This window comes from Cicer arietinum, chromosome 1, assembly GCF_000331145.2.
Source record: "Cicer arietinum cultivar CDC Frontier isolate Library 1 chromosome 1, Cicar.CDCFrontier_v2.0, whole genome shotgun sequence".
NCBI lineage: Eukaryota > Viridiplantae > Streptophyta > Magnoliopsida > Fabales > Fabaceae > Cicer > Cicer arietinum.
In genome coordinates this window covers 36,480,651-36,499,108 of record NC_021160.2, presented here as the reverse complement: position 1 = coordinate 36,499,108, position 18,458 = coordinate 36,480,651, and the positions used below count along the sequence as shown (strand labels likewise).

The 18,458-nt window shown below is 31.4% G+C and overlaps 1 protein-coding gene across 1 annotated transcript; it reads right to left on the bottom strand.

Moving 5' to 3' along the window:
- Positions 1-280: 280 nt before the first annotated feature.
- On the bottom strand, positions 281-6,268 carry LOC101503892 (uncharacterized). The gene is made up of 7 exons (XM_004488418.4): positions 6,130-6,268; positions 3,952-5,426; positions 3,776-3,857; positions 3,552-3,618; positions 1,150-1,335; positions 986-1,046; positions 281-802 (listed from the first exon to the last, which is right to left on the bottom strand). The coding sequence occupies exons 2-7, from the start codon at positions 5,243-5,245 to the stop codon at positions 597-599; spliced, it is 1,896 nt and encodes a 631-aa protein (XP_004488475.1). The 5' UTR covers positions 5,246-5,426; positions 6,130-6,268; the 3' UTR covers positions 281-596.
- Between the last annotated feature and the right edge of the window lie 12,190 nt (positions 6,269-18,458).

Here is an 18,458-nt window from a genome sequence, read left to right as displayed (position 1 = left end):
ATACAAGGAAGACAACCTATAATACTGTAAGAAAAAATATAATTAAATATTTGCATAAAACTTACACAACCAGCATATACACGTTAAATTTAAATAACTTGACAAGGTTATTAATTATCAACATTTTCATTAACTGAATATAAACATGCATGAAATGACCCAAAGGAAGATAAACACAGTATAGTGGGTGTACTACACTGAAGCAGACGTTAATCATATATGCCTAAGCGTGTATGTAAAACATTTAAGACACCTTACCAACTCATAATAGCATTTCAGGTCATCATAAAATGTGTTTGTATTGACATTTCAACAACTTTGGACATGTTTGGCTGGATAATATTCGTGTATATTTGGTATGCATATAATCATAAAGTATCTATAGAGTTCTTTTGAGGCAAACATGGTTTTAGACCTCACTGTTAGCAACAAAAATCCAAACATATCAAAAAATGTTTGCCGTCCCATCATATATCTCTGTCCTGGGATGTCTGTCTGTAATGTGTTTGTAACACAAAAAACACACTCCAAAATACGAACCGTGTACATCAATATGAACAAGAATCGTCTCAATTTCCTGCATCTTGCTTTCTTCTTTAAGCAGTTTTCTCCCTATCAGATGAGGAGGAGGGCCTATCATTTTCCATGCACTTAAGTGATTCTATAACTTTGAGATAATAACCCCATGATGGATTGGCTTCTCTTATGGGCCTCTGGCCAAATGGATTAGATGACACAAACTCTTGAATGTTGTCAGCCATAGCCAACTTTTCTAGATAAACCCGAAGATCACCTTTAGGTCCTGTTAATAGCGAAAAGGAATGGGAGTGTACACATGAGTGAACAATCTTAGATGAACGCAGGTGTGTGTTCAAAGCATTGGAATTTGAAAAAAGACTTTGAATAAGTCAATCAATGGAAATTAGCCAACAATCTGCAAAGAAGTAGAGAGTGTGTGAAGGGAATGATGAGCAGAAGACTGTACCTAATGACGAGTCTCTAGTGTGATAGTACCGATAAGAATAAGGGAATATGGCTGTATACATCTGAAAATAATTCAAATAGGTGGAGTGAGCACATAGGAGGAAGAACAATGGAACACAAGAATGCAAAGCTTATAATGAATAAAAGGAAAACAACAGAGCTTACAGGATTCACAAGTGCCTTGTAAGGGGAGTCATCCAATAATAATGTGTTTGACTCATTGAAGTCTCCTTTCTCCCATGGAAGATCAGGTTCCTGCTTCTCCCATAACTTTCTGAGTTCCTTCAACGCAAGGGGCTTGTCTCTATTCTCAACAGTACTGAATCTTGTTGTAGTACAGTGGGATTGATTCTACAGAAAACATATTATAAAGATTAAGATTCATTAGCGTCTAGGGAAATTTCACAAAGAAATGAATTGCTAACAATAATAATTTTCAACTGCATCTTTTATTTAGTAATTAGTAATGTATAAAAAACTATTTTACTATAGTACAAATATAATTTACTATATCAAATCCAATTCCATTGTCCAATGTGAAATCCATATATACAATTTATTCCTTTTGTTTTGTAATAGTAGCAGTAGTAGTGAGCATATGATATGGAAAACCCTCCACAAGGGAAAACATGCAAGTCAGCTAGATAGCATAAGTATATCATGTTATAATGCTGAGATCAAATTTTATTAAGGGTGGGATGTCTCTGCTGCAGCAGAAGCATACCACAACAACAATCAAGCCTTCTCTAAGGTGTGGTCAGCTATATAGATCAAACGATGCCACAATATTCTATCGTGAATCATATTTCTATGAACTCTAAGTCTTTCTTAGTAGTTTCTCCTATAATTTTTTTGGCCTTCCTCTTTCTCTACCAATTGGACTATTCTTCATTTGATTTACACTTCTTACTATGGAATTTAAAGGTCTCCTCCAAGCATAGGTAGACCACCCAAGGCCCTATTCTGTTTCAACCACACGATAGTTTACATTTCCCTCTATTTGTACAATAGATCCAAGATACTTAAATCTTGTGACTTGTGGTATAATATGGTCTCCAACTTTCACCTCAAAGCTAAGGGTGCATTGCCTTTTGTTAAACTTACATTCCATACGCTCCTTCTAAGCCATATATGCTTCCAAGTCTCTAACCTCCAATTTATATCCTCTCTTGACTCTCCAAGTATCATCTACAAAAAAGATGCATCGGAGTTGGCTCTTGACTGTGCTCCGTAAATGCATACAAGACTAAGTTAAAAAAACAAAAATAGGGGCTTAAAGTTGACCTTTGGTGCAGCCGTATAGTTATCAGGAAAACTTTTGTGGCTCATACATATCCTTGATAGCTCTAATATAGACAATCCAAACCTCTTGCTTTTGATCCTTTCCCCCTCTTATCCTAAGTGTACATGTAATCTATAACTAAAGGTTCCATCCTTTATGAAAATATTGTTTGGCAAAATAGATTTTTCTTAACTGGTATTCCGGTTGAAGGGTGCATTCTCCCTTGAGGAGCATATCCGCTCTTGCGTATCTTGCTCTTGGAGAGATTCTATCCTACTATTTCTTATCTTTTATCTAAATATTAGTGCTCTTCATTTAAATCCTTGGAATTTAATTCTTGGGTTCCTAACACAGCCCTTCGCGTCATTGAAGAATTGTGGTCTTACCTTTTGTTGAGAGTCCCATATGGCTAGTATGAACTCAACCCCACAAACCCAACTTATAAGGTGAGGAATACTCAAACCTTAAACACTATATAGGTCATATCTCTAATTGATATGGGAGTGGACATCAAAAGAGTGGAATAATGTGGGTGGAATAACTGGAATCTTAACAACCTAAGTATACGAGAGAACCATTGTTTGACCGAAAGAGAACAAAACAAAGAGAACACAATAATAAAAATAAAATAAATAAGATAGAATAGAAAAGGAAATGGAAAGAGGTGTATCGAGGAATAGTAAACATAACAATTATAGAAAACTATAGAAAATAGTGACATAGAAAAGAAAGAGGAAGAGGAGAAGTGATATAGGAGCAATCGAGTATGTTACATGAAAATAGAATCGTAAGTTTGATGGATCTATGTTAGGGTTTGACAGCAGAGACAGGTTATATTTGTATTAGAATTTGGCTGGTCATGGGTCATTAAGGTTAGATAGACCAGGTCTTATCCATTTCTCTCTTTTTTTGGTTTCTTCCACCATTATTTCTATTTTCTACCATGGGTGCTGAAACGACCATGGGTTCCATTGTAATAGTTGCTGTCGTGCTTCACCACACAAACTAACAAAACTATGAACCATAAAATGAAAAATTAAACAAGAGTTCTTATTATTCAAAATACAAATAATGAGCATATAGATTAATCTTAATAACCACTAAACATCTGGCAATTATGGCCTACACAAACGGCCATTAGAGTAAAATTGTTAATGAAGTATAACAAGTAGAAGATGTATCCAAATACTACCTTGAGGAAAATAAATTATTTATAGCAAACTTACTTGCCTAACCCAAATCCCCTAAAATTATGCTAACAACTAAAAGAATTAGAACAGAGTACCCATTGAAAGAGCAGTTTGGATGCAGATTTCCCCAAAAGAAATTTGACTACTTCATCAACATTACATCTGCAAGTATACACAAGCATCAAGGCACAGTAAGAATAAATGTATAAAGCCTAAATGCCCAAATGCAAACCACCAGCCCATGATTGCACATCGTAAACACAATTCAAAATAATAACCACAAGCAATGAGATAAAATGAGTCACAGATTAGCAAATACTTGGCTCTAGATGACCAAATGCCCACATGAAATCTGTCAAAGCAAAACTGTAGAAAATCATCACAAAAGGGCCTCTTGTATACTGCAAAAGGCAAAGGTAAAATATATGTCAAATTCAACCAAAATCGAGATATGGACTCTACAATATGAGGAAACCCAGTAGTTGAGCATGTCACCTTTTCTCCTTTTAAGCCAAAAATCTGGTTCTGGTTGATAATATCCATTAGGAACATCACTGACACAATCAGCAAGTAGTCCATTCACATCAAGGATGAGAAGCTTGTTTTTTGAGTTGCTGATAATAGTCCTGTTCACTGAGAACTGTGAAAACTTTGAATTACCGTCGTTTACGGTGACTAAGCTTGAACCGGAACCATCACCAGGACAAAACAGATCATTTCTTGAAACCTCAGCATGATCTCCCAGTCTAGCACTTGTTTCTTCAAGTTGGGTTACAGGTATGTCTACAACAGAAGACGTAGCTATAGATCTTTGCTCAGAAGTATTTTCTGTCATCAACTCTATTTCCTCAGCTTCAACTTTGCTCTGATCTGTTGAATGTTCTGTTTCTCTTTCCATAAAGCCATCTGTCAATGGTCCATCAGAAAATTTATGTGAATCGTCATTGTTATTTTTCTGCATAGTTGGTTCCCTGTTGCAATTTACAGGACTTGGACTATCCGAGTTACTCTTACAACTGACATTGTTTAATTTTTTCCTTGAATAGATTTTAATGCACTGAGATGTATCACACGAATCATGAACTTCTAGGTCCTCATCATGATTCGTTACCAGACTTTCATTCTTCACATATGCACTTGTTCCCTCGGGGTTGGAGGTGTTATCAATTATACTTTGTACCGTGTTCATTTTTACAACTTCTAACACAGACTCTTTTGCAATTAACTCTGCATCTGCTACAACTGAATTGCAGTTGCACCCTTCGTCTTGAATATCACACTCTTCATTGTTCTTTTCTGCAACCTCTCCGAGCATATTCTGCTCTTTTTCTTCATTTTCCCCCAAACAAATATCCGCTTCTACACCAGACTCTGTCATTACTGCATCACTGGAAATGCATTGAATTGGATGTTCTGGAGGCATATCCAATGCAGGTGTAGGACTTTTCGGTGAAAAAGTATTCTCGGGAGTGCAGCAACCATTGACATCAACAGCATTATTTTCAGTCTTCTGCCTTTTTCTTTTTTTCTTCGTCGATTTAAGGTCTACATTTTTTTGGGAAACTGACAAATCCGGCAAAACTGGGGACTCGTGTAATGAGTTCTTTACAGTTGCATCAGTTTTCAGTGAGGAATCGTCTTGTGAAAAATCAGGATTTTCATCTTTATCCTCAACATCTTGATTGTGTTTCTGCTTCTGCAACAAATTCATGTCCTCTGTACTAGTTAAAGAATCTCCCAAACTGATTACTGCTGGAGGGTCCTCACGCAATTCATTATCGAAATCCATCAAGAATCTTCAAATGGACAAAAACCTCGTGAACTATTAAACACAGGAAAACTCCAAATCCATCTCAATAGGGTCGGTAAGATCGTCCAACGAAACAGCTTTCACGACCTGTCTGTTTCGATATTGATCACTATAATCTATTAATTACCATATTCTCCTTCTGTCCCTTCCATTCAAAAACCTGCAAGAGTATTGAATTGAGTGAAAACAAAAGAAAAACCAAAAATGGTCAAACAAAGTTTACAAGTCCACTAAGCCCTCTCTACCATATCAAATCACCAAATAATGCTATAAAATTCACCAACAATTACCACATCAACAAAAAACTACACAACATTTTAAGCTTAAATCAAAATTTGAAAAATCAAAATTTACAAAAAAGGAATTGAAACTCAAAGCAACATATATCATTAGGGAAACCTTCTTTCACTTTAAATCCATAACATAACCATAGCAATACATTGTTCCACCATTAAATTTCATAATTCCTTTGAAACAAACCGAAAAAATGCTATTATCACTAGAATTACCATTTTACTTCATCTAAATCAACTTGTTTTAAAATTAATGTCAGAAAGAGTAAGTAGAATTACGTGTTTCATTCATTCATGTTGAAAATGAAAACACGAAACACAGCAAAGAAGCTCAGATTCAAAAACAAAGTTCGCATCAAATTTTCATCAGCAAAAGCAACGAAGAGAGCAAAAAAATAATTAATTAAAAAAAGAAGCGATAAAGTTTTCAGATCTTCAATCTTCCAAACAATAAATGAAATTTCCACGCGCACACAAAAAAAAAACACTAGGTTTGAAAGTGGAAAATATCGCAATGCGTGAAATGAATGAGCGACAGAGAATAATGAGAGAGAGAGAGAGAGAGAGTACCTGAATTGGCGAGTTTTGGAAAATGGAGTGAGCAAGGGTTTTTGTGTTGTTACGGAAAGAGGCACAGTGAAATGAAAGACAAGAAGAATTTGCAGTACTCTTCAATCAAACACGTATACTAACTATAGGATTCAGTATCCGAACCTTCTCCAATGCAACCACAGAACCACTAATAAAAAAATTGTTGAAAAGATAAAATTTGAAGAAAAAATGTTACATCAAATTTCAATATCTTTTTGAAAAATTAATTATTCCCTTGATCAACATTTTTAGTTTATATACTAAGTAAATTGATGGTAAAATATCTTTAGTATGTGGATTTTATACTGAAAAATATTGAAATTGAAATATTGAATTGAATTTGATTTAATTTATAGTCATTGTATTTAATAGTAATTGTTCCATTGTTGCTGTGTAATATTTGTGTAATTAAATTTCAGCACACATAAATTTTGAATTAAATGCAAAAACCCTAAACCTCTTAATGAAAATTTTAATCTTGTTATATATGTTGGATAAGTGATAGTACATATCATACCTTATTAGATAATTTTTTGAAACTCATTAATATATATATATTGAATTAGTAGAAGTGCATGTGGACATAAATTATAAATATTTGATAGTTATTATTTTAATGTCGTCGTATATTCTTGAGTTTACTATAACATATGATATATTCTAATACATTTAAATTAGTCTTATTATGATGAGATTCATATAAATATTCTTTTAATTTCAGTAAATATCTAAATGTTTAAGTCGATGAAAAATGCACAATAATCTTTTAGCATGCAATTACATTGTGATTATTTTAAATTACAAATATTTTACATTTTGTGAGGTTAATATAAGTATAATGTTAGTACTCTTATCGTATATGAAATTGTGTTCTTAATGAAATTATAATACATTACCCTTACACTTTTATGGATATTGTATGCCCTATATGAAATTGGCATAGCCACTAACCAACTACTTGTAGTTATGAGAACATTAACTTATAATATTTTGACTAAAGCCTCCCGGTGTTTTGAGTTAGTAGGAGTTTATTATTGCATTTTCGTATATTTGTGTCATTTAAAAGTTATCATTTTTGTATTAAACATAAGTATTTGACATGTTTGATTTGTTTTTTTTTATAATTGATTAGTATCATGGGAGAATGTTATATTAATTATTCAATTAATCAATTATATGTTGACAATTATTAAGTGTTATGAATTATGATTAATTAAATTATAATTTTATTAATAGTATTAAATACTGAATTATTGTTGGTTTTTTGTTGTTAAATAAACTGTGATGTATTAGACCATTATGTTAAATTCAATGAGTCATTTAGTTATTTAATTATTATCCATTACTCTCCCATCGAATTCAAAAGATACGATGCTCATAATCATCTCATGATTTATTTTATGATTTATTTATATGTTATAACTTGTATCTAACAGTGTTAAATTCCAACAATACAAAAGATAACATAGATATGTCCTAACAATTTCTTTTTTAACACATCATTTTTGTGTGTTACGTGCTTCCAAAATCAATACATGGGTTGCCCTGTCTACAAACTTATGGTAATGCATTTTGTTGAGAAATTTGAGTGTTATATATTTCTTTTTATGATCTCTCGTCTTTAAAAAGTTTGATTGCCTAGGAATTCAATACCTAATTGAGTGCTCTTTTTGATATTTCCTTGAAATTAAATTTCTTACCTATCTTAGTGACTTTTTTTTTACATTGGTCCCTTGTTTGGTTGTGATTTTTATTTTTTGAATCAAACTTTGTTTGATGATAAAGATTTAGTGTGAGAGAATTGACGAAGTCATTTTTTGTTGAATTTTAATAGGATGTTTACTCTATATTCTATTTTATTTTATTATTTTATTGTTATTTATCGTTGTTAATTATTTATTTTTTCATAATTGATCTTAAATCCAAAAATACTACAATTTGGTCAACTCTACAAAATTTTGAAGTCCATATTTAAAGTCCGACATATTGTCTTAAGTTTTAAATCAAATACATCGATTTTTCTTAATTTATTTTGCTTATATTTCATTCTAGAAAAAAAATATATATAACTTATTAAAATGTCACAAATTAGAATGTTATCATCTCACTACTAATTTTGTCATATAAGTTTCTTTTTGACACATCGTAAAAAAATTAATGTGTCACGTCTATATTATTCTACTAATTCTTCAAACAATCTCTCTTAATGGACGATTAATTATCCTATGTCGTTCCAGTTACTTACTCTATAATTAGTATCATATTAAAAATAAAATTAAAACTCCAATATTTACCTTGCCGTTATATTTTGTGTAATAACTCTTATTATTTCATTGCACTATTGTGCCTCCTCTAATTCTGAATTTATAAACGTTTAAATGGTTAATAAATTGTTTTTTATTTTTAACCGTTTTCACACACCTCCTCAATTAGATTTTGACCGCTACCCACCGCTGCCCCCGAGAACACCTTCTAGATACCAATGAGTTTTACAACCCCACTTTCTCAACTCATAAAGAAACTTATTTGCGACTCACTTGTTTTCAAATAAGTAAATAGGGTTGAAAAATTCTTCTATTGCACAAATAGTTTTTCAGTAAGTGACATTTTGTAACATATACTACCTATCTGTTCATTTTTCTCAAAATCGTGAATGTTGTTAATTAGAGTATTATTTTTGCAGATATATTTGATCTCATCTGCAACCTAAAAGTATAGTAGCTCTCCAAACGGCAGAAAATATTGTACATATTCAGCTTCATAATAGTGTTGTTGTTGTGTCTTTGGGAGATTTAGAGTTGTGTATCTTTTAATAGATAAAAAAAATAATGTTTAAAATTTAGATTTAGAAATTATTTGTTGTCAAAATTTTTAAACAGTGCCTATTTAAATTTTTTATATCTGTTTTATTTCTACTCAATTGTACATACACAGGTCGTTTGTAAAAAAATTCAAGTTAGATTGTTTGTAAGTCTCATACTTAAGACATTAAAAATTTAGATTTGTCATTTCTTTGACTGTAATTTGTCTTTCCATTTTTTCTAACATTATTTTTCTATTAAGAGAGCAAATAGAGTTAAATTAAAATGTTAGTTGAGATCATTTTCACTATGATTAAAAAAACAACCATTTTTTCTTGTCATTTTTAATTCTACTTTTCCCTTTATATTCTCTATTTTGTACTCATCTGGATGTAGAAACTTAGATCAATATCTTCCTCAATTATTTTAAAATTATAATTGTTGAGGTAAAAACCTTTTTAATATATGTTTTAATAACAACAAACCTTATGAAATAAATGATTAAGTTTTATGAATGGTGATCTACTAATTATTGCACTTGAGTTTTTTTTTTTTTTTAAGGAACATGAATTGCACCAATCTACATTAAAAAACACCAGTATTCATTACAAAGGAACATAATTATATACTCAAGATCATTTTGGACAGATTCTTTCTATAAGATCAACAAAAAAACAAAGCAGTGCATCAAGAATAAAAAGCAAGACTAATCCCCAAAGTTTATGGCTAAAGTAAGCAAGTACAAACTAGACAAAAATGATAAAGTCACTACAACACTGATGCATATACATAACAGAAAAGCTAGGCACGCAATAGTTGTCAGAAGAGTCAAAATCCAGCACTTATTAAGAACAGAAACAAAGAATGTTCTTGATTTACAAAAGAACATTATGGTTATTCTCTTTTAAAGGGAGAATTAAAATAAATTATTTTTCACAGTCCAAACCACAATTTAATGAGTATCAAGACTGCTCAAATCAATGGAGAAACCCAGAACTAGAGCTGAATGCCAAAATGAGCAAAACAACCTCAAGATCATTTTCCAAATTGATGAGATGTGAACAAAGAAACGAGTACACTGTACTTACAATATTCAACATAAAGCTCTTCATAATTTTAACATGGAATCACTATCAAACTGACATTTGACAACTCATTCACTCACTCATTCACGTTTTCCATCAAACCCAAAAGCAAGAACGCTCTTCGATTGTCAAGAACGTTCTGGACAACAAATAAATATATGCTTATTATTATTATTATTATTATTATTATTATTATTATTATTATTATTATTATTATTATTATTATTATTATTATTATTATTATTATTGTTTTGTGAAACATCTTGTATTACTCATCTCTGTTAGAAATGCAAAATCATGCGTATTGCTTGTATATGATTTATTTTTGAAAGATTTCAACAAGAGAATATATGTTTGGTCTTCATGAAAATGATTTGTGTCTCTTGTTGCTTTAAAACTCAAAACTAATCCAAAAAAAAAACTAATGGCATGAAGTCAAAAATATATATTTGAGCATTTTGAAGCATATTAATATATGTCTTTGCAAATGAGTCTTATTTGTTGCTTACTTCTTTTGTGAAAATTGATCTCAAGTGTTTAAATTTATCTAAGCATGAGAGATAGAAATAACAACAATAAAAAAGCCTCACACATATTTACTAATGAAAGTAAGTTTCAACACGTGTCTTATTGTCAATTAGTATGGTTGCAAAAATGTTGTAACAAAATAATTTCTTTTTAATGTGAGCAAATCTCTTGGCATATTTTTTATTAATTTAAAAAATTATTTTTTGAAAAATACAAACATCATTAGCATAAGAATTTTTTGTAAAGAGATAAAATATATTTGACATGATGTCACATTCATCTTATTTTGCTTTCTTGTATGCACTCAATTTCTCTAGTTCTAAAAAAATGAAAATTTGATCTATTCCTATGAGCAAGCTTGATCGTGTTTAAATTAAAATATTGCATCTTGTGGAAAAGGATAAAGAGCAAAGAGGCATCTTACTTATGTCATGGAACCTTGAAATATTAAAGAATATTAATTTCATAATATTCAGGTGGAGTTTTTAGAAAATATTCTTTTTCTTAAAACATAAGTCAACTCATTGTTTTTTATAAAAATAAAAAGAATAGATATTCATTGATCAGTTTTCAAAGTGTATTAAAATGCTTGCATATAATTATGTTATATTGTTTTTGTTATCATTATCCATATCTTGATTTCAATATGGACTAAAAGGATTATTGATCATCATACATGTTATGTTCTTTGATGTTAAATGGAAACTTGACTAGTTTGATATATGAATGCATTTATCAATCACATGATTACTATGTGTAATATAAATTCATACTATTGCTCCCTACATGTGTACTTTATTTTATTCCCCGACCTTTTTGATAGATACCAAAAGGGAGAGATAAATATATGATGCATATAAGATGAAAATAATTAATGAAGAATGTTAAGAATTAACCTCTTGCATATGCTTAGGGAGAGTTTAATTAGTATGATAATAATTAAACTCTTGCATGTGTTTAGGGGGAGTTTATTTACATATCTATGAACATTCTTCCATTTTATTTATATCCACCCGTAAAACTTAAGTTTTATTCAAAAGGTTTGTCAACCTAAAAAAGGGGGAGATTGTTTAGGTAAAAACATTTTCGATGAATGTTTCAATGACAACAAACCTTATGAAATAAATGATTAAGTTTTATGAATTATGGTCTACTAATGATTGCACTTGAGTTTTGTTTAAGGAACATGAATTGCATATGTGAACAAGAAAGAAGTCATTAACTTCATCAAAGTGCATAAGTATCAACTCAATAATAAAATAATCTCAAAAGAAACGTATCATATATCAATCATTCAAGAGAATGATTATTACATCTTTAAGATAGCATCTTCATGAAGATGATAAAATACATTCATACAACAATCAATGATCACACTATGCTATAAATCAAAAGCAAGATCATTTGAAAAAATCAAGATCAAATCTGAGAAACAAAGAACGTTATGGTTATTAAACAGAAAAAACGAAGAACATTTTTGACAACATTCTGAAAAACGAAGATCATTTTGGACAACAGTCTGAAAACGAAGATCATTATAGACAACAATCTAAAAAACGAAGATCATTCTGGACAATAGTCTAAAAAACAAAAATCAATCTAGATAGTAGTCTGAAAAACGAAGATCATACTGGACAGTAGTCTGAAAAATGAAGAATGTTTCAGTTTTGACAGCATTAATCCAAGAACATTTTGGTTTACAAAGAACAAAGTCTTCTTTAACTCAAGATCCATCTGGGCTACGAAAATACATCAATCTACATTGAAAATCACCAGTATTCATTATAAAGGAACATAATTATATACTCAAGATCATTTTGGACAAATTATTTCCATAAGATCAACAAAAAAGCAAACCAATGCATCAAGAATAAAAAGCAAGAGTAATCCCCAAAGTTGCTGGCTAAAGTAAGCAAGTACAAACTGGACAAAAATGATAAAGCCACTGCATCACTGACAATCGTACATAATAGAAAATCTTGGCACACAACATCTGTAAGAAGTGTCAAAATCCAACACTCATACAAAATAGAAACGAAGAATGTTCTTGTTTTACAAAAGAACATTCTGGTTATTCTCTTTTAAAGGGAGAATTAAAACAAATCATTTTTCATAGTCCAAACCACGATTTAATGAGTATCAAGGCTGCTCAAATCAATGGGGAAACCCATAACTCGTGTTGGACGTCCAAATAAGCAAAACAGCTTCAAGATATATCTTCAAATTGATGAGATGTGAACAAAGACACAAGTACATTGTACATACAATATTCTACAGAAAGCTCTTCATAATTCTAACATGGAAACAACATCAAACTGACATTTGACACATCACTTACTCACTCATTCACGTTTTCCTTCAAACCCAAAAGCAAGAACATTCTTCGATTGTCAAGAACGTTATGTACAACAAATAAACACATATTTAATTGCTTTAAAATATATCTAACACTTGGGAAGTATTCCCAATGAATATGTTCATTTTAAAATAAATATTCAAAGCCTTTTAACATCTATAAATTGAAGATCAATTGGAAGATGAAAGTAAGAGTTCAATTTACAAATATACCAACACTTGTTTAGGTAAGAACAAGTCAAAAACTCTTCAAATAAACTCCAACTCTCTTCACTATATTTGTGGATTATTATTTACTGAGAATTCTTTTCATTTATCTCAAACAAGTGTTTAGAAGTTTCAAGATCCCAAACACTTTTATCATACACATAATTTGTAACTCAAGTCTATCTTTTATGTTAGATTGAGTGTGTTAAAAATTCTTTCTAGGTTGGAAGGTCAATATTGTAATTGATCCAGGTGTGATCAAAAGAAAAGGTGTGAAGGAAAACATTCTTGGTATTGAGGCAAAATCCCAAATAAATGTTTTGTTGTAAACAAATAAAAAATTAATTAAAGACTCTAATTATGATTCTAAATTATGTATTAATTTAACATGTGTTTTTAAGTGTAATAATCCAAGATATGCATAAAGCAAATGCAAGAGAAATCAGTTTTAAGAAAGAGCTAAAAATGAACAAGACTGAACCAATAATGTTTTTGACATAATTTGGAAAACCAAGAACGTTCTCCATGTGTGTCATTTTCAACAACCAAGATCACATTAGTTTTTAATACAAAGAAAGCTCTTGCAAATCGCGAATGGATTTTCAGTTCACATACTAGGAATATACAGCTCTCATATGAGCAAAAGAATCACTCAAAAGGATCAAAGGTTAAAAGGCACAACTCAAAAGAAAAGTGTCAAATGATCATTCTCCAATAGTGTAACATCAGTCTCCAGATTGATAAACATTCTCCAGCTTGTTACACTTAATCTTCAGCAGCAAACATCTTTCTCCAAAATGATTAACTACTATATCCATAATGATCAACATCATTTTCCAAGTATGATGACATCAGTCCAGAATGATATGAACATTCTCCAGCTTACTGACCATCATTCTTCAGCCTTGTTACATCATTCTCTAGCCTTATATCATCATTCTCCAACCTGTTTTGCACGACTCAAAAGACAATCTTAATCTGAATCGATTAAGCACATTCAAGAATGAGAAACTAAATATTAGATATTGTTAACACTATTGGAAGTCTGACACATGACATCAAGGCACCTTTTTCAAAACATGGTCTTTGTTCAAGTCTGACACATGACATCAAGGCACCTTTTCTCAAAGATCATAATAGCTATCGTCAACCTCCTTGAAGCCTATAAAAAGAACTCCAAGCTCAAGGAAAATACAAAACTTCAAGTGTTAAGAAACTCCATCAATCACATACACTTACTTACTTGAAAGCTTCTCATTTGAAAAATAATCAATTCTGAATTTTTCCTTATATATCCAGATTGTATTACAGAGTTCTTTTATCAAGAATCTATTCTCAAGCATGAGTTGGGTGTAATTAGATTCTATCAATGTCTTTAAATCATTATTGTGTATACTTAAAACTATAAGGGTTGTTTAAAACTAACCCTTAAGGACCCAGGACCAAATGGGTACCTAAAGTTAATGTAATAAATCATGCGGGTTGGATTTCAAAATGTCAAGAAAAAGTCATGGCTCTTGGATTGTGGTTGTTCAAGACATATGACAGGTGATAAAAACTGTTTCATGTCTTTCGTCAAGAAAGATGGAGGATTAGTCACCTTCGGGAATGATAATCAAGCTTGGATGAAAGGTAAATGAACAATTGGTAAGAAAAGATATGCTCAAATAACTGATGTTCAATATGTGGAAGGTCTGAAACATAATCTCTTAAGCATAAGTCAACTATGTGACATGGCTTTGAAGTTATTTTCAAAATTTGGGGAAGTATTGTTTTCTGGAACTAGAAAGAAAAATCTATATGTTTTATATCTTGAAGAATTACCTGATGAATCCTGCTTCATGTCTATCAATAAAGATAAATAGATTTGGCATAAGCGAACATGTCATATTAGCATGAAAACCATTTCAAAACTAGAACTTTTTAGAGGATTACCAAAACCGAATTTTGAAAAAGATAAAGCATGTGAAGCATATGCTAAAGGAAAACAAGTCAAAAGCAGTTTTCGTTCAAAAGAATTCATCTCCGCAGATAGAATTCTTGAGCTGCCTCACATAGATCTTTTTGGCCCTATTAAAACAACAAGTTTAGGAGGAATGAACTATGGTTTTGTTATTGTTGATGATTTCTCATGATACACTTGGGTATGATTTTGATAACAAAAAGATTATACTTTTGATGCTTTCAAAATCTGTTGTAAAAAGGTACAAAATGAAAAAGATTTCAGCATCATTTCTATAAGAAGTGATCATAGAGGATAATTCATAAATGCTTCTTTTAAAACCTTCCTTGAAGAACTTAGCATTTCTCATAATCTATCTTGTGTAAGAACTCCTCAACAAAATGGAGTTGTTGAAAGAAAAAATAGAATCTTACAAGAAATGGCAAGAACAATCTTGGAAGAGTCTAATGTTTAAAAATATTTTTGGGCTGAAGCAATCAATACATCATGTTACATTTTAAACCGTGTATCAATAAGGAAGATCATAAACAAAACACCATTGAAATCTGGAAAAATAGGAAGCCAAACATATCATATTTTCACATTTTAGGTTGTTATTGTTATATCTTGAACAACAAAGAAACTCTTGGAAAGTTTGATGCAAAATCGGACAAATCTATATTTTTGGGTTACTCAAATAATTCTAAAGGGTATCGTGTTTTCAATTTAAAAACCAAAACTATTGAAATCAACATGCATATACTATTTGATGAATTCAGTTATCTTGATTTGAGTAAAAAAGACGAGGAAGAAGAAGAAGAACATTTTGGGCAGCAGCAGCAGCAGCAGAATGTTCTCCAGGAAGCCCAGATTGATAAACAGTCTTCTTTTCATTCTCCTACTAAAAGTTGGAGAACGATTAGTGATCATCCTTAAAATCAAATCATTGGAGATACTGCTGATGGAATTAGAACAAGAATGTCATTCAAGGATGATGGCAACAACAACATGGCAATGATCTCCCAAATTGAACCAAAATCAATCAAAGAAGCCGTAGTTGATCAATCTTGGATTGAAGCAATGAAGGAAGAACTTCTTTAATTTGAGAAGAATGAAGTCTGAAATTTGGTTCCATATCCACAAGATCAAACCATCACAGGAACATGATGGGTATTCAAAAACAAACTAGATGAAGAAGGTAAGGTTGTGAGAAACAAAGCTAGGTTGGTTGCTCAAGGTTACAGTCAACAAGAAGATATAGATTATGATGAAACTTTTGCTCTCCTCGCAAGGTTAGAAGCTATACGAATTCTTCTTGCATATACATCTCATAAACTTATTAAACTCTTTCAAATGGATGTTAAAAGTGCATTCTTAAATGATTTTTTAAATGAACAAGTTTATGAGCGTCAACCTCCCGGTTTTGAAGATCAATCAAAACCAAATCATGCTATTAAACTCACCAAAGCTCTTTAGGGTTTAAAATAAGCACCAAGAGCTTGGTATGAACGACATTTCCTTTTTAATGGATTTTCTAGAGGAAAGATTGACACTATAATGTTCAAGAAAAATGATAAAAATGATTTACTTATAGTTCAAGTGTATGTCGATGATATTATTTTTGGCTCAACTAATGAGAAAATGTGTGATGCTTTTTCATAACTCATGCAAAGTGAATTTGAAATGAGTATTATGGGAGATTTAAGATATTTTCTTGGCTTGCTAATTAAGCAACATGAAGATGGCATTTTTATATGTCAAGAAAAATAATAAAAGATCTCCTAACAAAATATTAAATAAATGAAGTCAAAATCATGATTACTCTCATGCACCCATCTTCTTCATTAGACAAAGATGAAAATGGAAAATCTATTTCTGAAAAAGAGTATAGGGGCATGATAGGATCTTTGTTTATTTAACTACTAGTAGACCTGATATTGTATTTGTAGTAGGATTATCTGCTAGATTTCAATCAGCACCTAAAGAATCTCATTTAACAGCAGTAAAAAGAATTTTCAGATATCTCGTTGGTATTACTGATATTGGCCTTTGGTATAGAAAATGTTCTCATTTTGATCTTCTTGCTTACTGCGACGCTGATTATGCTGGAGATAAAATGGAACAAAAAAGCACAAGTGGAGCATGTCAGTTTCTTGGAGAAGCATTAATACGTTGGTCGTGCAGAAAGCAAAACACCATTGCTCTCTCAACAACCGAAGTTGAATATGTCTCAGCTGTAAACTGTTGTTCTCGAGTTCTTTGGATAAAAAATCAACTTGAAGACTACTATGTAAGTTATTCAAGTGTTCCAATTTACTGTGATAATACAAGCGCTATAAATTTGTCTAAAAATCCTATTCAACATTCAAGATCCAAACACATATAAATAAAGTATCATTTTATTCATGATCATATTAATAAAAAAGAAATTGAATTAATCTTTGTCGATACTCAAAAACAATTTGCTGGTATTTTTACCAAGCCCCTTGTAGAGGAAAATTTTAATGAGACATGTTTTCTTGTCTGCAAAAGCATTGTCACGCTTTCATTTCTCCTCTTTTCCAACACCAATTAGTCACTTCACTTTCCCCAACAAAGTGGAAAAATTTCAAATCATCATCATGGTTATTCATCTTCCCTAAAAACAGTTATCTTCTTCTTTTTCTTCTTCCAAAAAACTACAACTCCCAAACTTCTCAAAACCTTCAAACCATTTTCTGAATAAAATTTGAAATGGCTCGTACTAAAATGACTGCTCGAAAGAACGCTTGCCCTAATGCACCTTCATCCTCTTCATCTCTTTCATCTTCACCATTTCACAATTGATCACCATCACCTCCACCAAGATCGACTCCTCCTCAAGAATCCTCTGATAATTTTTTTCTAGATTACTTAGCTTCTTCTCCTAAATCTAGCCTTAGACAAGATTTCAACCTTAACCCATTGTCAATTGTTCTTCCCCCTTTCTTTCAATGTCTTCCTCCATATCTAAACGAAGTCCCTCCTCACCTTCATTCATCCTTCCCTAAACCTACAGAGCCAAAGAGATGCTCCATGAGAGTATCCGCTGGAATCGGTACCTCCAAAGCTAAACCCTCGAAACCTACAATCTTTGTCATATCTGACAGTGACGATTTTGAACCTTCAACACCAAACCCTACAAAGACATCAACACCTTTCAACCCATTTGAACCATCCACCTCCTCATTCCAAAATGAACCTTCTTTCTCCAATCCCCCAAACCAAAAGAGAAAATCAATGAATGAAATTTTCTCATCTTCAAAACCCTCTCAACCTTCTCCATCTAAACCGTTATCAAAACAAAATTTAAAGATTAAAACTACCATTACTCTATCCCAGTTTTTGGCCAAAAACAAGTTAAACCCCCCC

Coding starts and splice junctions, on each gene's coding strand:
- LOC101503892 (XM_004488418.4), bottom strand. CDS start 5,245: ATGGATTTCGATAATGAATTGCGTGAGGACCCTCCAGCAGTAATCAGT. Junction 1,336..3,551: donor CCAAACTGCTCTTTCAATGG/GTACTCTGTTCT, acceptor TGTTTTCTGTAG/AATCAATCCCACTGTACTAC. Junction 1,047..1,149: donor ACAAGGCACTTGTGAATCCT/GTAAGCTCTGTT, acceptor AATTATTTTCAG/ATGTATACAGCCATATTCCC.